The sequence below is a fragment of the Lissotriton helveticus genome, chromosome 1_2, assembly GCF_964261635.1.
Source record: "Lissotriton helveticus chromosome 1_2, aLisHel1.1, whole genome shotgun sequence".
Classification (NCBI taxonomy): domain Eukaryota; kingdom Metazoa; phylum Chordata; class Amphibia; order Caudata; family Salamandridae; genus Lissotriton; species Lissotriton helveticus.
Genome location: NC_136058.1, coordinates 403,695,002 through 403,720,572, shown reverse-complemented (window position 1 = coordinate 403,720,572; position 25,571 = coordinate 403,695,002). Strand labels below are relative to the sequence as shown.

Here is a 25,571-nt window from a genome sequence, read left to right as displayed (position 1 = left end):
CCGTCCCCTCTGCCAACTCCAACCCTCAGGTGCTGGAGGCAAGGTGAAGTACACTTTGTAGTGCCCACCATCTTGAAGATGGTGGGACTTAGCCAATCAGGGCTAGGACTATGTCCCCTTCCCACAGGAGGTGGGCATGATAAGAGGGTGTAGACAACCCTGGAAAGTGGCCCATTGGCCACTACCTTTTACTCTCTTGTAACACTCTTAAATCAAGATTTTAGGTGGCATCCTCAGACCCTGAATTTCAGTTGCTGGCGACCTAAGAAGAGCCGGGCACTGCAGCCTTCTCTGCTGGTGAGGCTCTGTAGAGAACTATAATAATAATAGGTCCACTTATAAAGCGCAATGGTTACACTTATGCCAGTGTGTTCCCGCGCTGCGGTAGAATTAGCCAGTAATCAGATGCCCACTACCCTCACCCTACTAAACTTGGGGAAAGAGAAACGTTTTTAGTTTTTTCCTGAAGCATCTCTCCTGGGCCTCCATCCGGAGCTCCATTGGGAGAGCATTCCATTGCTTGGCCGCCAATAGGCGGAAGGACCGACCTCCCATCCTGGCTTTCTTAATGGCGGGTACGCACACCAATCCTACCCCACCTGACCTCAGCTGACGTGTGGGGACATAGGGGGGTCAGGAGATCCGACCGATACGGAGGGGCCCTTCCCTGCAGGATCCGATGACAGACACAAAGTGCCTTGAAAGTGACTCTTTCTTTAATCGGGAGCCAGTGTAACACGGCCAGGGCTGCCACAGCCGATGCCCTTCTCGGGCGCCTCAAAATAAGGCGGGCTGCCGCATTCTGCACTCCCTGCAGACGGAGCATACACTTGGTTGTTGCGCCTAGATAAAGGACGTTACCATAGTCCAGGCCCGACGTTACCAGGGCCACAGGGAGTAGGTCCAAGGTTTTACGCAGGACCTTCAGGATCCCAAAACAGGCGCCTGCCACCCGTCTTGTTTGATAGTCTTAGGAAAGACTGGGATCTAACCAAACTCCCAAATTCGTTGCCTGCACACAGGGAGTAGGTGACCCCCCAAGTCCTGGGGCCACTATGCCGATGACAACACAGTCGGGGCCTTACCCACCACAAGCACCTTTGTCTTGTTGCTATTCAACTTCAGGCAGTTCTTAGCCATCCATGCAGCCAATTCTTGCATGCATGCCATGAAGTGGGAGGCAGCCGACTCCTGTGCCTGGGTCAGGGAGACCACCAGGTGCGTTTAATCGGCATAGGATACGACCCTGATCCCGAACCCCTCAGCTGTCTCCGCTACGGGAGCTACATAGAGATTAAACGGGGTCGGGCTCAGGGTCGAGCCCTGCAGCACTCCCTGGTTCAGCATGATGACCCTGGAGTAGTGTTTGCCCTGTCTCACCTGGAAGCAGTTACCCGACAGGCAAGATTTTAGGCAATTCAGGGCATTGCCAGACACCCCACCCTTCCTCAGACACTACCAACGTGTGATGGGCTACAGTGTCAAAGGCGGCACTTAGATCCAACAGGATCAAGGCCACCGTTTGACCTGCATCCACAAATTGCCTGATGGATTCAGTGGCAAGAAGCAGTGCGGATTCTGTCGAGTACCCAGCTCGAAAGCCAGACATGGTCCCAGCCCTACTGGCCTGTCTGCATCCCTGGATGATCCTGAACCAAAAGTCAACTCGTCTTGCAGCCCAGCGACCTCCAGAACCTTGGGAGGACTGCCTGCCTTCGATCAAGACCAAGGTCTCCAGAGAAAAGCAGACCTATTCACAAAGCAACCCTCTTCAAAGTAAAGACTGTGACCGGAAGAACTGCGCAGCCTGCCCCCCGGTTTTACCTCTGCACCCGATGTCACCAGCCCGAGTCCAAGTGGCCCACCAGTTTAGCAAGGTTTCCCTGCTCTCAAGAGCCTAACTCCACCATGAGCTGACCTCTCCTGGACTCCTAGAAGTTGCCTGCAGCTTCTGCAAGAAGACCCCTCAACTGCGATGTGCACTGGTTAGCCATTTCTGACACCAAAAGGCACCCCTTCACCCGTCCATCCTGGGCCTTGGTGAAGAGGACAAAAGGTGTTCCTATGTCCCTGAGCATCATAACTTACCTCAATGGCTGTTGTTTTCCTTCGATCGGTCTCCTGGCTGGAGCCTGCAGCCCTTTTCAGATTTGGCCTGCCTCCATTGCTTTTCATTGGGCACCCGATGCTGTGTTGGCACCCTGCATCCAGCCGCCCCTGTGCCGCTAGAGTTGTAGTGTTGGTGCTGTCTTGGCCCCTGCTCAGTGTTAGCCTCAGCCCCGGAGACTGTTCCTCCAGGCCGCTGCTTCTTACCTGTAAGCACCCTCTGTCCGATTGCCCCAGTCCCCTTTAATTTGTATTCAGTGACTGACCTTGAACTTTCACCATGTACCCGCCCACCCCTTTGTCGCTTGTGGTGCACTGTTGGTGCTGAACTGAACCTTGCCCTGTACTGACCTTAACTTCCGAAGACTGGTCTTTTAAGTGAATGTTCCGTATACGTATGTTTAATGTTTTTTTCCTCCCATTGCTTAACATTGTAAAGTCTGAAAATTGCAGTGTGTCCACTTTTTATATTGAAAATGTATTTCTATTGCAAAAAGTATTTACCTAAGAAAAGTTCTACAAAATAAATCCAACCGAGTGTCATTTTTATGAATTGGTCTCAGATTTAATCATTGAGTGTGTGTCTCTTTTATTGCCACGGTGTGTACAACAAATGCTTACGACTACCCTCGGATAAGCCTAACTGCTCTTTCACACTACTACAAAAGAGAGCATTAGTATTATCTACTTTAGCCTCTGTAAAGCCTTTGGGGATCCACTGGACTCTATGCACACTCTACCTCTTTTTGGTATAGTATAAAGAGAGCCAGCTTCCTACACTGGTGGCGCAGCGGTAGGGTACACGACTTTGCGTTTGCTGGACCACTCTGACAATAAGTGACAACAAAATTCAATCCAGAAATTGCCTTTCGTTAAATTGTAGTTTTGCAAATTGACTATTTTTCCAAATTTTGAAATATGTCGGTGCCCTGGTTCGGTCCCCTTGAGTACAGCTGTTTCAAAGTCAAACTCTTGCTGTAGTTAGGAAACCAGTATTAGGGATTTTTCCTTTCCAAAAAGGTTTCCATCTTTGTAAAGACAATGAGTGCTAGGAGTAGTCACTCAGAAGAGCTGATACAGGTGAAGGAAATTGACCTCACACCTTATGTCCTTAAATAGCTCAGAGGCTTGGGTAAAACCTTTAGGCTCAGGACTGGGTCAAACCCTACCAAAGCAAAGCTCCAGGATCTTTTGGCAGAATATGACAAAGAGCATCCAGAGGATGACTCTGATCTTACAGATCAAAATACTGACAGTAGGAGTGACCGTGTGACACCCCAAGACAAAGAAGCCTCTTCAGACGAAGAGCTTGCTCTGCTAAGACTAGCCAGGAGGGCAGCTCTAGAAGCCCAACTCCCGGCTACAGAAGAGAGAGAAAGGAGTTTGGCCGAGGACCCATCTTTGGTGGCATCACAATCATAAATAAGGAGAAAGTAGATTCCTTTGACCCTAAAAAACCCAAAGGGATTATTTATGTGATGATGTCACCAAGAGGTTCATTGCTTTTGAACAGGCCTGTCTTAGCAGGCAGGTCCACAGGAAGCCGTGGCGTTCTATCCTGTGGAAAATGTTCTCAGAAAAGTGCAGGGATAGACTCCTGACACTCGGTGAGAAAGAGGCTGAATCCTATGACCTCGTGAGTGCTTTGGATTCAGTACGGAGTATAGCACCAGTTTCAGCGAGGCTCGAGAAACCCAAAGCCAGGCCTGGGTAGATTTTGTAGACTATTCACTGAAATCAGTAGGAGGTTGGTTAGTAGGTGTTGGACACGGCCTCGTGGCGTGGGCCTACCCCTCCCACATGGCGGGCCCCGGACGACATCGGGCCGCCGTCGATCTGCTGTCGACCCCCCTGACACGAACATTCCCGAACCCGCAAGGAGGGCCGCCCCCTGGCAACCTACGGCTCTCCCTCTTCCTGGCCCCCGGCGGGCCCTGCTCGCCAACGCCGCCGGTCCAGCAACCATGCCGGGCCCCATCTCTGGCCCGACTCCATCTTGGGCCCATCACGTCCCGAGCACGTGGCCGCCGCCACCCTGGCCCCGGCCCCAGCGAAGCCCCGACATCGGGGCACCAAGATCCTCCCAGGTGGTCGAGTGGCCACTTGACAGATCCGAGAGGCGGGAAGTTTCGATAGCCCTCCAGCCGTCCCCGGACGCCTGGTATCGATCGCCCTCCAGCCTCCCTGGGCGCTGGCTCCACCCCCCTGCTGGGTGTCTGGACACCTTCATCCCGGCCCCTCTGACCCCCAGGCGCGAGGGTCCGGACATCAAAGGACTCCAGTCCTATATCTGGGCCAGCCCTGGATCAGGACAGCAGTTGTATCTGGAGTCGACGCCCTGCTGACCTCGTCGCGGCTGATCCTGATCCGTACTCTTGCACCTGGAACTATCTTCGAGGCCCTGCTGACGCTGTCGCGGCCTGTCCAAGCTGAACTACCTTTGAGGCCCTGCTGACGCTGTCGTGGCCTGACCAAGCTGAACTACCTTTGAGGCCCTGCTGACGCTGTCGCGGCCTGACCAAGCTGAACCACCTTCGAGGCCCTGCTGACGCTGTCGCGGCCTGACCAAGCTGAACTACCTTTGAGGCCCTGCTGACGCTGTCGCGGCCTGACCAAGCTGAACCACCTTCGAGGCCCTGCTGACGCTGTCGCGGCCTGACCAAGCTGAACTACCTTTGAGGCCCTGCTGACGCTGTCGCGGCCTGACCAAGCTGAACCATCTTCGAGGCCCTGCTGACGCTGTCGCGGCCTGAACCCTTGAACTATCTACGCACCAGTGGGTGCCAAGACTGTCCCGCTACCCCCTTTTTCCCCGAACTCAAGACATTACGGATCCCTCGATCCTTGCCGCTATCCTGCCAAGAACTTGCTTTGAGTACTTATATAAAGATTCTTGTGAACCTCCTTCCTGTGTAGTGTCTATCTGTAAGTAGTGTGATTACCCTGCTTTTACGATTGTAGGAGAGGAGCCTCGCCAAGGAGGCCTCCCTACGGTGCTCGGCCTATTCCATACAGAGAGGTGGGCCTCGGGGCGGACAGTCAGACACCTTCTGTCTCCCCTGGGGTCGCCTTTCCAACATTGGTGGCAAGCGACGGGATCCGAGCCCACGCAAATCGTACAGCGAGTAACACGTCACTACTGACAGAGACCCACAGCCACGATGATTACTAAGGAAGCCGGAACGACCGCAGAATTCCAGAAAGACCTGTTAGAGGAGTATACCCATAAAGAACTTAAACAATTTTGCAAAGACTTGGGTATCGCTACCACTGGACTAAGTACAAAGGACGATTTCAAAGAAGCGCTGCAAACCTGGGTGGAGACCAGAGAGACCCCACCCCAACCGAACGATGACATTGTACGAGAAGTACCCGTGAGTACCGTCATAGCCCCCATAGAGGAAAGAACCGCCAACAGGGACCCGGGCCTCTCCCACGAAGATGCCCGGGAGCGAGAGAGGAGTCGGCTCCATGAACTAGAGCTCGCCCGACTCCGGCTGGACGGAGAACTCCAATTAGCAGAAAAAAAAATGGCCCTTGAACAACGGCGATTGGAGGGAGATCTGGAAGAGAGGCGGCGGCAAAGAGAATTGGAAGAAAAAAAACTCGCATACGAACACGAGCGTGGCCTCAGAGAACTCGAAATCAAAGCCAACCTCGAAGGAACTGGCGCCACGGTAGCCCGGAACCCCTCACCGCCTGCCGACCCAAAGGTCCACATCCCGAAGGATATCGTAAAGGAGTACTACAAGAATGACGATATCCAGCAATGGTTCAAGGCGTACGAAGTTGCCATGACCGCGCACCGCATTCCGCGATCCGACTGGGGTGCCGGCTTATGGGGGAGATTCGTCAGCGAAGGAAGAGACACCCTGCTGGAGCTGGCCGACGACGTAATGTCCTCCTATGACCACATGAAGGACGCCCTGCTTGTCCGGTATGGCCTCACCCCCGAGATGTACCGGCAGAGATTCAGAGACTGCAAGAAAATCCCCGGTACCACGTGGGTCGAGTACGTGAACTTTTATAGCAGGGCCCTGGAAGGATGGATAAAGGGCAGCAAAGTGTCCACCTACGAGCAGCTGTTCAACCTCATCGTTTGGGAGCACCTCTCCAACAACTGCTTTGTCGAGCTCCGACAGCATCTACTCGACAGCAAGCTAACCGAGCCCCGGAAACTCGCCGTCGAGGCAGATCGATGGGTGAGCACCCGGGTCCCCCGAACACCGATAGGAGAAACCGGTCAGGGCGGCCGGGGGCACCCCCGCCAGCGGGGAGGCGGAGGAGGACAGAACCAGAGCCGAAGTTTCCCGCCAGCCTCGGGCCGGGGGCCCCCTCCCGGGTCCCCCCCGAGTAACACTTCGCCGTCCCTGAGGAGGGACCCCCCAGCACGGCCGGGGCCCCACCCGAACATTACTTGCCACAGATGCCAGCGGACCGGTCACTATGCCAGTGACCCCCTCTGCCCCATGAACCAGCGTCCCGGCACCACTGGGCCTCCGACCCGCCAGTTCGCTGCTGCAGCTCTGGGAGGAGAGGGAGAAGAAGACGTAGAGGTCTACGAGGAAGAACAAATCGAGTATGAACCGGCCGCCATGGCCCTAGCCTGCCTGGGCAATAGAGACATGGTCCCCCAGGCCCCGCTACCGAGCAACACTCGAAAATACCGTCAGTGGGTCCACATCAATGGACGACGGACCGAAGCCCTCCGAGACACGGGAGCCAGTGTGACCGCCGTCCGCTGCCACTTGGTGACCCCCGAACAGATAATCCTGAACGTACGCTGCCCCATGAGGGCCGCCGACAACTCCGAAACTCTATGCCAGATGGCCCGAATTCCCTTCGAATGGGGGGGTGTCGGGCACCCTCAAGGTGACCGTCCGGGACGACGCCCCCGTGGACTGCCTCCTTGGGAACGACCTCGAGAGCTCTCCCTGGGCCCAAGTCGAGCGGAGAGAGCACCTAGGAATGATGGGACTACCAGAGTGGGTCTGTGCGACGACCCGATCTATGGCGGCCCGAGCCCCGGCAGTGACCGAGGCCGTCCCGACCGAAGAGCCGGAGTGGCCCGAGCCACCACCCTCGGCCATCCATGAAGAATGCGACTCCGAGACCAGGCCCTCGGAGCCCGAAAGCCACCACGAGCTCAGCGACATCCCCGAACTCGCCCAATGGCGCCAAGAGGGTGGTCCCACCCGAGAACAGTTTCGGCAGGAGCAGAAGACCTGCCCTTCCCTCGAGGGGACCCGCCAACAAGCCGCTGCCCAAGCTACCGGGGACACCTCAGGGTCCCACTGGGTCTACTGGGACCACGACCTCCTATATAGTGAACAGAAAATTGCCGAGCTGGGGGCCAGCCGGGTGCTAGTGGTTCCCCTCCGATTCAGAGACTTCCTTTTGAACCTGGCGCACGATGTGCCCCTCGCAGGGCACCTGGGGCAGGACAAAACTTACAGCCGCCTGGTGACCCATTTCTACTGGCCCAAAATGCGCACTGATGTACATAACCACTGCCGCACCTGCCCGACATGCCAAGCCAGCGGAAAGAGCGGGGGGAAGGTGAAGGCCCCGCTCCAACCTTTTCCAGTAGTGACCACCCACTTCGAGCGAGTGGGAATAGACATTGTGGGGCCCCTGGACCCTCAAACCTCGCAAGGGCATCGCTTCATACTTGTCCTAGTGGACCACGCCACCCGCTATCCGGAGGCCATCCCCCTCAGAACCATCACCGCTCCCGTGGTGGGGCGAGCCTTGATGGGGATCTTCTCCCGAGTAGGATTCCCCCGGGAGGTCGTGAGCGATCGAGGCACAAACTTTATATCTAAATATATGCGGTCCCTGTGGCAACAGTGCGGGGTCACATACAAGTTCACCACCCCGTATCATCCCCAAGGGAATGGACTTGTGGAGCGGTTCAACCGGACACTCAAGGGGATGATACAGGGCCTAGAGGAGCCACTACGACGCAGATGGGACGTCCTGCTGCCCTGCCTCCTGTTTGCCTATCGGGAGGTACCACAGAAATCCCTGGGGTTCAGCCCCTTTGAACTCTTGTACGGACACCCTGTCCGAGGTCCGCTCAGCCTGGTCAAAGAGGGCTGGGAAACTACCGTCCAAGGCGCACCCCCGGATGTCTACCGATACCTCCTGACCCTTCGAAACCAGACTCGGAAGTTCCGGGCCCTTGCAGAGGCCAACCTGGAAGCCAGTCAGGAGGACATGAAACGCTGGTACGACCAGCACTCCTCCTCCATCGAGTTCGAGCCGGGCCAGCGGGTCTGGGTCATGTCCCCGGTCGAGCCCTGTGCCCTCCAGGACAAATGGTCGGGGCCCTTCAAGGTGATCGAGCGCAAGAGCCCCGTCACTTACCTCGTGGATATGGAGTCTCCCCGGAACCCCCTCCGGGTTCTGCACGCCAACCGGCTCAAACCTAATTTTGCCCGCACAGAACTGAGCCTGCTACTCGCTACCGACGATGGGACCGAAGACGACTCCGAGCCCTTGCCCGACCTCCTGAAATGCACTGAGAAAGACGGCTCCGTCGAAGGGATCTCTCTCTCCCCCGACCTGACCCCCGCGCAGCGTCGAGACTGTCAGGAACTGTTGGGACAATTCACAGATTTGTTCTCCCTCACCCCCGGGGTTACCCAATGGTGTGTCCACGATGTCGACACCGGGGACAGTCAGCCAGTACGACACCGGGCCTATCGGGTCCCCGACCGAGTTCGGGCCTGCATCCAGAAGGAAGTCACCAAGATGCTGGCCCTGGGGGTAGTCGAACCCTCCGACAGTCCCTGGGCCAGCCCAGTGGTCCTGGTCCCCAAGGCCGCCGCCCCTGGCACCCCGCCAGAACTCCGGTTTTGCGTCGACTACCGGGGGCTGAACGCCGTTACGAGAATCGATGCACATCCCATTCCCCGGGCCGATGAACTGATCGACCGCCTGGGGGCCGCCAAGTACCTCAGTACCTTCGACCTCACCGCCGGGTATTGGCTGATCGGCCTCACCCCTAGCGCCCAGGAGCGCTCAGCCTTCTCCACACCCGACGGCCACTTCCAGTTCAAGGTGATGCCCTTCGGCATGAAAAACGCCCCGGCCACCTTCCAGAGACTAGTAAACAAAGTACTGGCGGGGCTAGAAGAGTTCAGTGCCGCCTACCTAGACGACATTGCGGTCTACAGCCTCCACTGGGCTGAGCACCTGAAACACCTTTGGGAAGTCCTGACCGCCCTCCGCCGGGCCGGGCTAACTGTGAAGGCCTGCAAATGCCAGATAGGCCAAGGGTCCGTGACCTATCTGGGACACCAAGTGGGGAGCGGCCAAGTGGCTCCCCTCCAACCCAAGATCGAACGCCATCCTAGCCTGGGAACCCCCGGCCAACCAGACCGCCGTCCGAGCCTTCCTGGGGCTCACGGGGTACTATCGGCGTTTTATCAAGAACTATGGGAGCATTGTGGGGCCCCTCACGGAACTGACCTCGAAGAACAGCCACAGAAAGTGCAGTGGACCCCCGCGTGTCAGGTGGCCTTCGAGACCTTGAAAACAGCCATGTGTACCGCCCCTGTGCTCCAGGCCCCCGACTACAGCCGAGAGTTTGTGGTCCAAACCGACGCCTCGGAACACGGCATCGGGGCGGTCCTATCTCAGATGGACCCCGAGGGAATTGACCATCCAATCGCCTTCATCAGCCGGCGGCTGCTGGCCAGAGAACAACGATGGAGCACCATCGAGAGAGAGGCCTTCGCCGTCGTGTGGGCCCTTAAGAAACTCAGGCCATACCTCTTCGGCACCCACTTCCGGGTGCAGACAGACCACCGGCCCCTACGGTGGCTGATGCACATGCGTGGCGAAAACCCGAAGCTGCTGCGATGGTCCATCTCCCTCCAAGGGATGGACTTCACTGTGGAGCATCGCCCTGGCAACGACCACGCCAACGCTGATGGCCTGTCCCGATTCTTCTGCCTCGACGAAGAGAGTCCCCAGGATAATGGGTGACTCTCCCCGCCTTCAGCTGGAGGGGACGTGTGTTGGACACGGCCTCGTGGCGTGGGCCTACCCCTCCCACATGGCGGGCCCCGGACGACATCGGGCCGCCGTCGATCTGCTGTCGACCCCCCTGACACGAACATTCCCGAACCCGCAAGGAGGGCCGCCCCCTGGCAACCTACGGCTCTCCCTCTTCCTGGCCCCCGGCGGGCCCTGCTCGCCAACGCCGCCGGTCCAGCAACCATGCCGGGCCCCATCTCTGGCCCGACTCCATCTTGGGCCCATCACGTCCCGAGCACGTGGCCGCCGCCACCCTGGCCCCGGCCCCAGCGAAGCCCCGACATCGGGGCACCAAGATCCTCCCAGGTGGTCGAGTGGCCACTTGACAGATCCGAGAGGCGGGAAGTTTCGATAGCCCTCCAGCCGTCCCCGGACGCCTGGTATCGATCGCCCTCCAGCCTCCCTGGGCGCTGGCTCCACCCCCCTGCTGGGTGTCTGGACACCTTCATCCCGGCCCCTCTGACCCCCAGGCGCGAGGGTCCGGACATCAAAGGACTCCAGTCCTATATCTGGGCCAGCCCTGGATCAGGACAGCAGTTGTATCTGGAGTCGACGCCCTGCTGACCTCGTCGCGGCTGATCCTGATCCGTACTCTTGCACCTGGAACTATCTTCGAGGCCCTGCTGACGCTGTCGCGGCCTGTCCAAGCTGAACTACCTTTGAGGCCCTGCTGACGCTGTCGCGGCCTGACCAAGCTGAACTACCTTTGAGGCCCTGCTGACGCTGTCGCGGCCTGACCAAGCTGAACCACCTTCGAGGCCCTGCTGACGCTGTCGCGGCCTGACCAAGCTGAACTACCTTTGAGGCCCTGCTGACGCCGTCGCGGCCTGACCAAGCTGAACCACCTTCGAGGCCCTGCTGACGCTGTCGCGGCCTGACCAAGCTGAACTACCTTTGAGGCCCTGCTGACGCTGTCGCGGCCTGACCAAGCTGAACCATCTTCGAGGCCCTGCTGACGCTGTCGCGGCCTGAACCCTTGAACTATCTACGCACCAGTGGGTGCCAAGACTGTCCCGCTACCCCCTTTTTCCCCGAACTCAAGACATTACGGATCCCTCGATCCTTGCCGCTATCCTGCCAAGAACTTGCTTTGAGTACTTATATAAAGATTCTTGTGAACCTCCTTCCTGTGTAGTGTCTATCTGTAAGTAGTGTGATTACCCTGCTGTTACGATTGTAGGAGAGGAGCCTCGCCAAGGAGGCCTCCCTACGGTGCTCGGCCTATTCCATACAGAGAGGTGGGCCTCGGGGCGGACAGTCAGACACCTTCTGTCTCCCCTGGGGTCGCCTTTCCAACAGTAGGTAAGAATGTGCATGCTTTTGAAGGGCTTTATCATCTGATAATGAAGGAGCATCATTTAAGTAATTGTTACCAAGGGAAGCTACATCAATTCCTGGTAGACCTTGGTCCACCTTCTCCTCAAGAGTTGGGGAAGAAGGCAGACCACTGGGTCAAAACAAAGGTGACCAAGACTCCTGCTGGTGGGGAGACCAAAAGAAAGAGGCCAGAAAGCGACCCTAGGGAAATGGGGGATTCCGAAAAATAAAGATTCTACTTCAGGCCCCCAAAAACCTGTTCAAGATAGTGGGCCCAGAGACTCTTGACAGCCAAAGGTTGGGTACCAGGGTAAGAACTGGGATCCTAAGAAGGCTTGGTGCCATGGCTGTAGGTCACTTGGACACTGAGCTTGAGACTCTGGCTGTAAAAATAAGAAATATTCCTCTGGTCCACCTGCAGTACCTGCAGCTGACAATCTCCAGATGGGATCTCAGGAGAGCAATGACCAGGCCAAGGAGCTCACTGAGGCGACTCGAGTAGGGGATATGGCCGTAGCCACCTTAGCTGCCTGGCCCACTAACATGCACATGGGGTTAGGGTGGAGGTCTTGAGAGACACTGGTGCCATCATCACCATGGTGACTGAGCAGATAGTTTCCTTGGAACAGTATCTGCCTGGAAGGACCTCTCCAGTCATCAATGCTGAAAATGTGACAAAACCCATCCCGCAGGCGAGGGTGTCTTTTGATTTGGGGGGAGTTGCTGGCAACGAAGAGGTAGAAGTCTATAATAATAATAATAATAATAATAAAAGAGCTTATAAAGCGCCCAGTAACGCCATCTCGGCGTGTCCCCGCGCTAAGAGCTCCTAAACGATCACCAATATGAGCCTTTGTCCCTACTCAGTGTAAAGTTGTGTTTTTAGCTTTGCCCTGAACATCGCTTCACTGCTCTCCAGTCTCAGAGCAGGAGGGAGTTTGTTCCAATGTTGAGCTGCTTGGAAAGCAAAAGGTCGTCCACCCATTCTGGCCTTCCTTATCCTAGGAATTGTCAGCAGCCCGGTACCCACCGACCGGAGGGTCCTTGTTGGTTCGTAGCGGCTGACTAAGTCCCTAAGGTAGGCGGGCGACCTGCCCCAGACAATTCGGTGACAGAAGAGGAGGCATTTGAACAGCACGCGTTTCTTCACAGGCAGCCAGTGAAGCGCATCCAGAGCCTTCTGAGAATTTGCTCTCCTGGGTCTTCTTAGCACCAGTCTAGCGGCGGAATTCTGGATAACTTGCAGGCGACCAAGGCAGCCCTTGTTGGACCCTAGGAACAAGATGTTTCCATAGTCCATCCGAGAGGTCACCAATGCCTGCGTCAGTGTCCTTCTGGCCGCTATGGGTAGGAGGTCTAAGGTTTTGTTTAGGGTCTTCAATACTCCAAAACATTTGCCCACAAGACGCCTTATGTGGCCATCACAGGAGAGGGAGGGGTTGATCCAAACTCCTAGATTCTTAGCCTCTTCACATGGTACAGGAGTAGGGCCAAGACACGAAGGCCACCACTCGGCTAGTATTCATCCATACTAGTTGATTGTTTTCTTGGCAATGATTTGGAACCCTTAGCCTGAGCTGAGGCAGAACTGAGGATCCATGCAGAAATGCTTGAAACCTCACACTGGGTGTGTGTGAAAACCATAGCACAGAGCAGAGCCCGGTGTAAAAGAGGTGCTGAAGTCTGGAATAACGCCCCAGTCCTCCAAGAGAAAAGGCAGGAAAACTGGAGAACAAGCTTCTAGTCAGACACCAGACCGTTCTCCTCAGGAGGAAGAAGGGTCACCCAGAGACAACTGAGCCTCATGAGCCTCCAAACGTTGGGGGTTACTCTTGCCCAATGACTTGAGTTACAGCAATGGGAATATCCTTGCTCCGCTGTGAACCAAGAACAAAAATATTTTTTGCATATTAGCAGAGAACTCCATTTAAATTGTAGGCACATTGCAGTATTACATTTTCACTCTTTTGTAAATACTCTTTTTTACTTAGAAAAACGTGAGTAAGGTGGGGTGTGGTGCACCCTGTCCTGAAGAAGGAGTTGATCTCCGAAACATGTCGACGCACCCAAGAGGCGATGTGCTTAATATCACATAATCACCTCAACCTGCACCCTTTTTAACAGTACCAGCCCGGGGGCTCATTAAAATTATTCTGACCTAGCCCACGAGCCAGGGACTTTTTAACCATTCACTCACTTAAATTGCTCCACCACATACTCACACGCAACCCTCACACGCACCACGCATAGTCTTTGTGGTCAGTGCTCCAGCGTAGTCGTAGGTCGTAGCACGCCGCATCCCGTAGAGGGGTGCAAAGACCCCAATGATGAAGCATGACATCAAGGGTCCTTTTGGTGTGTGAGGGGTATTTTAAAAACAATATGTGCTCCCCACCACAGTAGGGAACACATCACCCAATCAGGTGGATTCCTGTTGTTTATTCATAGTGTCAGGGAGAACAAATCCACCCCTTTCCCTCTCTCTCCCCTTGTTATTTACATGGGTCAGTAGAAAGCCACTCCACTGACCATGATGCAAAGATCTCACCAGGCTATTGATCCTTACAACAGGGTGCATTGCCACCACCGCTCTAGCTGTTAAACCCATGACAGTCTTCTGCCTTAAATAAGGGCACAATTGGTGTGACCCTCCAGGTCACAGGACCGGTCCAAGACCGCTCATAGTCCCTTGTTAGAAGTTGCACAGTACTGGGGTGGCAGAAAAATCTCATGTAATTGTTTTGTGGTAGATTTACCGCAGTGACGTGATGTTACAAGTTTGACGCCATGGACTGGGGAGTTGCCACGAGGAACAGATTCGTCTGTCTGTCAAACCACATGCCATTCACTATTTCATAGTGTTTTTCTGCTTGTATTTACCACTTGTTTTAAGCAGGTGGTAGATATATGCATGTGTTTGGTTGGGGGGAGATGGGTGAAGCAGGGGAGGGAAGAGGAAAGCATTTTCTAACAGAGGGACGAATTGTGTGTTTCCCCCAGTTAGTAAAAAAACAGCAAAGTCTTGGCTGCTTCTGCTGCACCCAGAGTCTTTTGGGTCTTTTCGGTCTAATTTTTCTGTCTGGAAAAAATGATGTCCTGTTTTTCTGCACCCGGTAAATCCAGGTGCAGGAAAGCCTAACAACTGATAATCAGGTGGAATAAAATGAACACATTAAAGTACTCTTTAATTTCATTGCCCTTGATTCATACTCTGGACCATAGTTGAGGGATAGGTCTAGGCATACTCCTCGCAATACACAATAGATTTGCGTGCGGCAGAGGCCAGAGCTCAAAAGTCAGGATACCAGATACAAGTAGGTGGTAACTCAGGGCAGGGGGAAACGCCTGTTGTCCGTGGAGGGGAAATTCCCATCTCAAAAATCTACATGAAAAATAAATTAATAGGATTCTATTTTAAATATCTGTTTGGTGCCAGTCCATATGAATTTAAATTCTGCTTTTGGGATTCTTTGTTACAAGTCCATACGGTACATGTATCCTTTCTGAGCTTAATACAATGTTGCAAATTCTACAAATCCTCACCCCTACATCCAAGTACTCTCAGGCTACCATTCTACACTCTGCTCTGTCTGAAGAACAGCTCAACACTTTCAAAATTCAGCAATTCTGCATTGATATGGCTTGTAAATTATTTTTGGGGATATTTACATGTATTAACTATTTAATTTTAATACTATAGGTGATTACGGACGAAGAAAGCAAGATTTAGCACCAGCCAACTGAATGTAAGTGCTATAAGAAGGATTATTTTGAAAAACTGAAGGACATCCAGCATTCTAAGTTTAAACAATTTTCAAAATCTCTGTGTTGCGAGAGCTGAGGAAAGTACTATACCTGTAAGTGAAGTCTCTAATTTTGCATTACATTAACCCAGAGAAAAGTCATATCTGTCCACACAGCATCAGAAATAATCCCAGAAAGACCAATCACAGCATCCTCATCTGAAATATTATCAGAAAGACAAATTGCCTCAGCATGACAGAATAACGTTCATCTAAAGCACGCATGATCTAAAGCAACATGTAATTCCAGAGTTGAAGCACACACTGCATAAAAGAATGATATAACAAACGGTTTCTTCTGCAAACCATCAAAGAAAAGACACTGAAAGAAGACTCCGAAGCTGACACGTTAACAACCAAAAGATTGGAAAATCACCTTTGTTCAACAACCGTTTTTAACCAGTTACAGAGGTTTTAGACTATCTGCCTCGGGATATAACACCTCGAACCACTCTGCTCACTCTGGCGAAAACCTTAAAAATTCACCACTTTATTGTGTTCATGACCATCTCAGATTGTTTCCTTTTTATTGTGTACTGTTCTGTAAATCTATGTAAATCGCCTCAACATTATCTGTTGTGCAGGAGTGATATGTAAAACTGTTAAATATAAAAATGGATTAAATGAGCACCATTGCGCTATAGCTAATGTACATAAATCCTCGTCTTCAGAACTACAATTCTTAACCTTACACCAAACATACAAAGGGCAAAAGGAACTGATGTTCTGCGACTGGTGAGCCACAATAGTACTGTGCATGTTCTAATGTTCTCAGTTACTGCCATTACGCCAGTGAAAAAAGGTACTTCTCAGTTTAATAATTAAATATCAGACTAACACCTTATCACTGCATTGCTAAGAACCTATACAAATAGATTTGAGAAAAACTTCAGTCACAAAATAAGTTGCTGCCGGAGAGGCTATAACCAAAAGACTGTTATCTGCTAGAAACATTTCGACAGGTTTTACAGGGCTGCATATTTTGCTTAATTTAAGTGTTAAGAAGATTACACACAATTTCTTTTAGAGATAAATGCTGACCATTATCTAAACAAGCCCAACTCTAAAATCGGGTTCACTCTTACCGTGGCATATAAGCAAGTGAAAACTAAATGTAGAGATATTAACTCTAGGAATACACCTTATAAAAACACGGGCTGTGAGAACAAATTCAGTGTTCAAACCCGCCTCAATCAAAACAAAATAACGCAAGTTGGAGAAAAAAGTTACCTGTGCCAAAAAAGATTCAGCCATAAATCTCATTTCACTGAATTTGAGAGAATGCACACTGGGATAAACCTCTCACATTGCTCTGTGTGCCAAAACAGTTTCAGCTGTAAATCTTATCTCACTAAGCATATGAGTATCCACACTGGGGAAAAACCTTACCAGTGCTCTGAATGCCAGAAAGAGTTTTCTAAAAAACAAAGTCTTTCTCGACATGTATTAACCCACACTGGGGAAAAACTTTACCAGTGCTCTGAATGCCAGAAATATTTCAGAGACAAAAGAGGACTTACTATACATACAAGGACCCACACTGGGGAAAAACCTTATCAGTGCACGGAATGTCAGAAATGTTTCATTGACAAAAACAGTCTCACTCATCATATAAGAACCCACACTGGGGAGAAACCTTTTCAGTGCTCTGAATGCCAGAAAAGGTTTTTTAACAAACAAAGTCTTTCTCAACATGCAATGACCCATTCTGTGGAACAACCTTATCAGTGCTCTGAATGCCAGAAATGTTTCAGTAGAAAAAGTAGTCTCACACAGCACATAAGAATCCACACTGGGGAAAACTTTTATCAGTGCTCTGAATGCCCAAAACATTTCAACCGTAAATCACTTCTAAAAGCACATGTGAGATTCCACACTGGGGAAAATCCTTATCCATGCTCTGAATGTCAGAAATGTTTCAAAAACAAACTCAGTCTCACTCAGCATATACGAACCCACACTGGGGAGCAACCTTATCAGTGCTGTGAATGTCAGAAATGTTTCATTGAAAAAAGAAATCTCATTGAGCATATAAGAACCCACACTGGGGAAAAACCTTATCAGTGCTGTGAATGTCAGAAATGTTTCAGAATAAAAAGTAGTCTCACACGGCACATCAGAATCCACACTGGGGAAAAACCTTATCAGTGTTCTGAATGCCCAAAAGATTTCAAATTTAAATCACTTCTAACTGCTCATGTGAGATTCCACACTGGGGAAAAACCTTATCAGTGCATTGAATGCCAGAAATGTTTCAGTGAAAAAAGAATACTCACTCGGCATACAAGAACCCACACTGGGGAAAAACCTTATCAGTGCATTGAATGCCACAAATGTTTCAGTGAAAAAAGACGTCTCACTCAGCATATAAGAATCCACACTGGGGAAAAACCTTTCCAGTGCTCCAAATGCCAAAAATGTTTCAACCGTAAATCTGATCTCACTGCACATGTGAGAATCCACACTGGGGGAAAAACATTATCAGTGCTCTAAATGTCAGAAAAGATTCAGAGGTACAGATCTTTACATGCACCATAAGAAAACACACCTTCAAAAATACGTCAGTGCTCCAAGTGCCAGAAAAGCATCAATTTTAAACTCAATCTCACTCTACATGAGCAGACGCACACAGGGAAAAAAAATTACCTATGCTGTGAATGCCAGACATTCCTATTTGATAGGCACAGCCTCACTAACCATAAGCAACTCCATACTCACCATGAGAAATTCCACACGGGAGAAAATCCTTATGCCATAAAAGCTTGAATCTGAAAGACAGTGTTATGCTTCATGAGAGATCCCACTCTGGGGAAAAAACCTTATGTGTGCTCGAAATGCAAGCAAAGTTTTGGTTACAAATTACTTCTCACTTGACATGAGCAAACTCACACGGGGGAAAAAAGCCTTATGTGTGTTATGTGTGAATGTCAGATAAGGTTTAGTCTTGAAAACAATGTCATCTCACACGATAGAATTCACATTGGACTAAAGCCTTATACAGGTGGGAAAAGCCAGAAACGTTTTACTCAGAAAGGAGATCTCACTAAACATGAGAAATGCATCCACACCAGGTGAAAAGTGAGGCGTATCTTGAGTTGCAGAAAAGCTTCTAACAACCTGACTTTACATGAGAGCGCACATATTGTAGTTGCAATAGGATTCATCAAGAAACTCTTGCAGGATAACTTAGGCTGCCCGCATGCAACCTCCAAAGAAATTTCATGCTTGGAAATATTCTAATTGCAACGGAATCCACAATTTGAGTATCTGAAAGTTACAAAACTCTCAAGGTCTTTACTATACACAGAGAAGTGTTAGTGCTTGCAAAAATCAACTAATTGCCAAAAAAATCACAATAATAATGTCTTAAATTTTACTCCACCCAAAAGGTTTCTACTCACCCTTGTTTCTTAACATATGACTGATATCTATATTTTCATGATAAGATTAAGCCTATGCGGAGTTCCTCAATGAGGAACTCCACAAAGTGACAAAAAAACTCTGGTGGTCTACGCGGAGTTCAGCGAGCAGCGCAGTGCTTAGGGGTCATGCCGTTTGGGGTGATTTTGATCTCCTGGTGTTTGTCCCGCCCTGTAAAAATAATCGCAAATGGCACCAAGTGCAGCGCAAGAGGGTGCAGCTGCTTCTACTCGATCGGCAGCTTTGTCAATACGAAGGAAGGTTTCTCAACACGAGTGACCTGCCGCGACCACTCGCATTGAGAAATCAGACGACCCGCTTTGAGAAATCGCCCCCGGAGGTTGATTTTGCTCGTCAACTAGACCATGGCGGGCGTGAGCAAGAAAAAATCTCATCAGGAGGTGGATTTTCCCCGCTGCGGCACATAACGTTGAAGAGCGCGAGCATAGAAAAAACCTCGCTACGCTCCATGGAGCGGAGTTTTTAGGAACTATGCGAGCTCCGCGGAGTACAGAAAACTCCGAGAGCAGAGTTCATCACTCAGAATGAGATAATATACAACAGCAGGAAAACATAACCAACCAGTTACTTGCCTTCGGTAACGCTCTTTCTGGTGGATACTCCTTTACCTGCAGATTCCTCACCTTGTGAATATTCTCCACAAGCGAGACTGGGTCCTCCAACTTTAAAGCAGAGTAGGAGACATCATGCAGCTCAGTGTCAACACCATTCTGCTCCAGAAGTGACAAGCGTAGATGCATAGAAGCACTTCCCATGCGCACTTTGAACAACTACAGAGGTCTATGAGTTCATTATCTCACAGATCTGTATCACATATGTAGGCCCTGGCCAGATATTAATTCACCATTGTTATCATGATTAGAATTCAGATGAAATCTTTTCATTTCCAAAAATTCTAATTGTATTCTCAGCAGCAAGGGTATATATAAATCGTTGAGTGATGACTGCGCAGTGCTCAAGATGAGAGTGATATGATGATAAAACAGTCCGATCTACATTTTGTACACATAAACAGGGCTGTAAATACTTTCGTACAATACAAGTTAACCACATTGGTTCTAAGGCAATTCCCGCTGGGTGCTGATATTTTCTAATTCCCATTGTTCATGACAAGGTCAGCTCGTCATTAGCACAGGACTGGTGCACTGCATGACGAGCTGACCTTGTCATGAGCATGGAAGGGGTTAAACAAAGACGAGTCTTAGAAGACCTAATTTATACAAAATAGTCCCTGTATAGTCAATGTTTTGACCGTTCCAGTTAATTACCGTGGTCTCATCAGGACGGTAGATCGCCGCCTCACCAATATGCTTCTCAACTATATTCAATACAACCCAGTAAGGATTCTTCTGTATCTCGGGGCAGCGTACCTCGGAGGAAGTCAAATTCAACTAAGCAGTTCCAGTGCCCGTTTGTTGGACCAGACAACTGCAGCCAGTGGATCCTCGGCTCGCTGTCAAACACGTTTGCGTGATACTTCCTGATGAGACCATCGTCACTGACTGTCTTGTCTGTGAGATGCTGCACCAGCCCTCCTGTGATGGTGGGCCGGAAGACCTTCACCGCCAAGTGAAATGCTCCCAACTCCAACAGCTTGATGTGGAGTTGGGTCTCTGCCGTTGACGAGGGTTCACTAGTCTCTGTCTCCCATATGGCCTTCCCATCCCAGAAGTGATACATCCGTCACCACTGTTAAGTCTGGATGGAATAGGGAGATGGGTCTGCCACTGGCATAATCTAATTCACTGGAGAAAATGTTGGATACTGCCTATAATAGAGTGAGTCAGTGTCTGGCAGGACACAAAGAGGTTTTGCAGCTGTGCCAGCTGTAGCAGCAGGTCACGCAGTGGCATGATGTCCTGGACGTTGCCTTTGTGTGCCATGGCCATGAAAGAACTGGGAGACCTGCTGGGTTTGCAGCAGGGTCTGCCGCTGGCAGTGTTGAAAAACCCTACTGTAGCCAAAAGGGGATGAGATTTGTGATGAAATTGCGTGGCGGAGGCAGACAGACCCAAGGAATCTGTATGGAGCCTAGTCCGCTTTCTTGCTTAAAAGGTGAGAGCCATCGAATAGCTTGTCCATTAACGATGCTTGGGTATCTTTAGAGAAGCATATAGATCTAATCCAGGCAATGCCCTGAAGTTCCACACTCCTGTCAATCGCCTGACCAAAGCAATTGGCTGTGTCCAAGTCACAACATAGTACAAACTTTGCTGCAACACACCTATCCTGAATAGCTTGTGTTCGCCGGCGGAGTTTAGGCCACTGTTTTCCACACGGCATGATTATATTTGGGAGCATTGTCATTCAGACCCTCCAGGATATAGCGATGTGCAAAAATAAATCGCCAGTTTTGTAACAAGCCTGCACTTTTCATAAAAATGCCAGTGAATGCTACCTCGTCCTTGTATTGATCCAGCGCTCGCCAATGGGCCAATAAAAGGCCTGCCTGCTGTTTTGCATTCATCAATTATTGGATTTTGGGGATATTAAGTGTTTACAACAGGGGTCTTCAACCTTTTCTGAAGTGAGAGCTACTTCTGATCAGTGAAAGTCTTGAGCCACTTAAGGCTAATCATCTCGCACATTGTTACCAGACAGTTTGTCAAGTAGGGCCTTTTAGATTGAAGACTAACCATCTGTCTGCGCCTTCCATGCCATGGTACTCCTATGATCTCAAGAAATGTAAAAGAAAATGTAGGCACCAACAGCAATGTTGGAGGAAGAGTTACAGCCTGTTGTTCAACACAGTTAAATCGCTTTCATCCTTTGGTTATAAAAACTTAGCAACTCCCAGCCGAAAAGCTGTGATGAACTAACCTAATTCTATTTTCCAAAGTAAAAAAAATATTCCTGAATTTTAAGATAAAACCAGATAATCTTCAGGGACAGATACAGTGGGGTAACGTACGGTGAATAAACTAACTTTCCATTTCCTGGTAATGAGTACATTCACCCCACTTCCTGAAGAGAAAGTCTCTAATTTTATCAACACCATGAAATTTGGAGCCCTGCAGATTCTTGCCCTCCATTTAGTTTCAGCTACCATTTCTGCTCATCTCACTTTGTTATTACAATGGTGCTCAAGTCTGGCTTGTTTCCAGATGCTTGGAAAAAGGCATTGATTTTGCCCCTTCTAAAGACTCTTTCCCTCGATCCCTCAGATTGGTCCTTCCACTTCCTGCTAACATTTTAGAAAAGGACATGAATCCGGTAATCACCACCTTCTTTAAAAATATCCTGCTCAACATGAGTTCAGACCCTACTACTGTATAGAGTCGACCTTATTGTCAGTAACTGAAGAGATCAGATCCATTGTGGATAGAGGAGATTAATGCGGCCTTGATCCTATTGGTTCTAACAGAACTCCACCAAGCAGTCCAAGTAGGAGATGTCGCCTGGCGCCATGCTTTACAAATCTCCCTCCTAGCCAGCAAAATTAAGTAAAACACAAGTTTTTGTTGGGGCCCTATCGGGTCTGAAGCTCCCCCCAGTGCAGGAGTAAAACCAAATAGTATAAGAGTTGGGCTTACCTCCACGATGCGACCCAGGGATCTAGAGATAGTCTTACCCACATTTGTCCAAAATTCTTGTATCGTGAAACCGGATGCGGATACATGGACATCATCTGCATTCTGAGGGCCGCATCTCATACAGCTGGCTTCTCCACCTCCCTTTATCTTGGATAACTTAAGGGGAGACCAATAGATTCTATGGAGTGTAAAAAAAGTGTTTTTTTCTCAGTGCAGCAGATTTAATCAGGGGGTAAAGAGTATCTAGAGATACTTTCCATAAAGTTTCCAACTCCTCGCTCGGCAAGTAGTTCTCCCGGATTCTATATGGTTGATCCATCTTTCTGTCTGTAGCTGCCAAAAGATGGTTATACCATTGCGCCACTTCTTTTTTCCTAGGAGCTAGATCCTGTAGTTCGCTTTCCATACTGCTATCCTCTATAAGTGGCCAGCTTTCCTTCTTACAGCAGGACGAGAGCTGATAAAACTTGAACCTGGACAAAGTACAGTTAGTAATATGGTTCCAGTATTCCCAGGAATGGCATTTGTCACCCAGTACAATGTCTCTCTAATATACAACTCCTGCCTCTTTTAGTGGGTAAACAAGAGAGTCCAAAAGACACTCCCCTGTACCAGGAGGATCCCAAACTGGCGCCCAATCACTATAATAGGATAGTCCTAACAATTTCGGCAGTCCGACCACAACCTAGCCGCCGAACGCAGGGTCTTTAAACACATTTTTTTAAAGAATTTACGAGAGTTGAACTTGTACATGAAACCTAACTCCTCTTCCCCTACTAACATGGCTTTAAACATGCTGCCTATCAGCGAACTGTCCGGAGAGAGGAATAGCATTCTACAGTTCTTTAGTTGATAAGCCCAACAGTACAGCTGGAAGTCTGGTAGGGCCACCCCCCTCCCTGGAGTTTGCGCCTTAATTTCTTCCAGGATAACTGGATCGCTTTACTTGCCCCAATAAAGGAAGATATCTTGCCCTGGATTTTAAGAATATCAGATTTTCCGAATTCTAAAGGAACGTTGTTAAAAAGGTAAGCGTATTTTGGGAGGACACACATCTTGATGAGATTAACTCGCCCATACAAGGAAAGTGGGATGCTCTGCCATCTTTTTAGTAGGACATTGACCTCTTTTGAAACTCTATCTAGATTAATCTTGGGGATTAGGGCGGGGTCCTGAGATATTATAACTCCTAAATATCTAAGTTCTTTAGCAAAATTCCCCTCCTGATCGGTTATGTTCCAGGCCATAACCTCGGTTTTCTCATTGTTTATCTCATAACCTGACAGGCTTCCAAAAGTTTGGGTTACAGCTCCAAGCTCTGAAAGTGTAGTGCTGACATTGGATGATAGAAGGATCAGGTCGTCAGCATACAGTGCTAACTTTCGTTTCGTACAAACCCATTTATTTAAAAAGGGACAATCTTCTGATTCAGCCTTACGCTCTGAGCTAGCGGCTCTGTATATAAATCAAATAAGATGGGGGAAAGCGGGCAGCCCTGCCTAGTTCCACACCCTATCTTAACTATCGGGAAAATATTGCCATTAACCAGAATCTGTGCCCGAGGGGATTTATATATTTCTTTCAACACTTCCCTAAAACTATCAGCAAAACCAAAAACCTTAAGAACCCTATTCAAAAGGTTTCAGTTCCCCCGGTCAAAGGCCCTGGCTGCATCAACAGTAATGATTGATAGACGGAGACCCTGCGACGAAGCAAAGTCAATCGACCCAATTAAGGTATGTATTAAATCAGACATCTGCCGGCCTTGCAAGAAACCCTTTTGATCCGTGTGAATTATTTGCCCAACAACTTTGCTAAACCGGGCATTCAGAATTCTAGCAAATACTTTATAGTCAACATTTAGCATAGAAATTGGGCGGTATGACTGACATTGTGTTGGGTTCTCCCCTGGCTTCAAAATCAGTGCAATAACTGCATCACTCCAAGAGTTAGGCAGGGGAGATGTACCTTCTAAGATCCCATTAAACAGTTTTAGCCAGACCGGGATAATCTCCTCCCTCAAAATCATCCGAAACATTATCACTAATTAGGAAGATAACAACAAGTGGTCATGTGATGCTTGCTGGAATGGGCAGTGTTTAATCAGAAAGTGGATTGAATTCAAGTTTAGGTGACAATTTTGCAAAAGTGTGTGGATTTTGTATATATTTAAAATTGTTGATCTCCAAAAAGGCCTAAATCAATAAATTGAATTGAAATTCAAGTTTATCATTTGAATCCTATTGTTGGAAAAGATGTGATTTTGAACCCCATGAGGCGGTTCCTTTCCAGAAAGCATTCAGGTTGTAATCATGAGTCAAATAATGCTGAGGAGGTTAAAATATTCAAATTGAATTCTAATTACACATGAAATGTTCATTGTTCATTATATTTCTCTTAGAATTTTAATGTACGGACTTTATTGCTTAAGGAAAATAATTAGTATTTGTTTTTCTATTTGTAGGAAGCATTACATTAATGAAATCACTGTATCCCACCTTCTTTGTTTCCTTTCCTGTTCTTTATGAACGTTTCTATTTTTGAACTTTAAAGATTGCCCGAAATTAAGAATTGTGCTCTACATAACTTTGCTGTGTTACAGTATGTTGATTTTTATGTACAATTTATTTCTCTTATGTGTATGGCAACTGATGTTTTGTTTTGCTTTAATAATCAGCTTATGTTGGGTTTTATTAGTCAATAAAATGTTTCAAACACAACAAATGGTAGTTGATATGTATTTACAACTGCAGCATTTTTATTGTATGGGCACTTTCAAAGGGGCCAAAAATATTGTCTGTGGGATGACGGAGGACCACATTGGCATCAGCAGGGAGAGAGTTGGGCAGGTAATTGGGGGTATATGTAAGGTTGGAAGTAGGGGGAACAAAGCATATTCAATGTGTGGACTGTGACTCCTGGAGTGGAGGAACAAGAACGAGCGAGGAAAAAAACTCTGCTCTGTGAAATTCTGCTTGCTCCGCAGAGTGTGGAAAACTACATACTTCGCAAACTGAGCGGAGCTCACTGCCCAGACTTAATTAAAAGGATATTTTAAACCATCTCCTAATTCCATGACCCTAACAAGGAGCTTTATCGTCAGACTCGTTCTTCTGTATGGGCACAGAACTCCTTAGTGACTTGCAATATCTGTATAATGTATGACAGAAGGTACTTTTCCCCTTGTGTAGCCTGTCTGCTTTAGAAGTTTTTCACTGGGTGCTATCGGAGACCATCAACACTCGCGGTGCACTAACACCATAGCATTTATGTATCAGAGATTTATCCTCTGACGTAATAGGGCGATTTACATAATGAGGAAAGG

The 25,571-nt window shown here is 49.4% G+C and overlaps 1 protein-coding gene across 1 annotated transcript in view; it reads left to right on the top strand.

Annotated features, from left to right (window-relative positions):
• LOC144806489 (uncharacterized) overlaps positions 1 to 24,997 on the top strand; it is a 69,680-nt gene extending 44,683 nt beyond the window's left edge. The window contains exon 4 of the mRNA XM_078672845.1: positions 15,170 to 24,997. Within this exon, the coding sequence (XP_078528971.1) occupies positions 16,554 to 17,765 (1,212 nt within the window). The 5' untranslated portion in view covers positions 15,170 to 16,553 and the 3' untranslated portion in view covers positions 17,766 to 24,997. The remainder of the gene's footprint in view (positions 1 to 15,169) is intronic.
• The last annotated feature ends 574 nt before the right edge of the window (positions 24,998 to 25,571 follow it).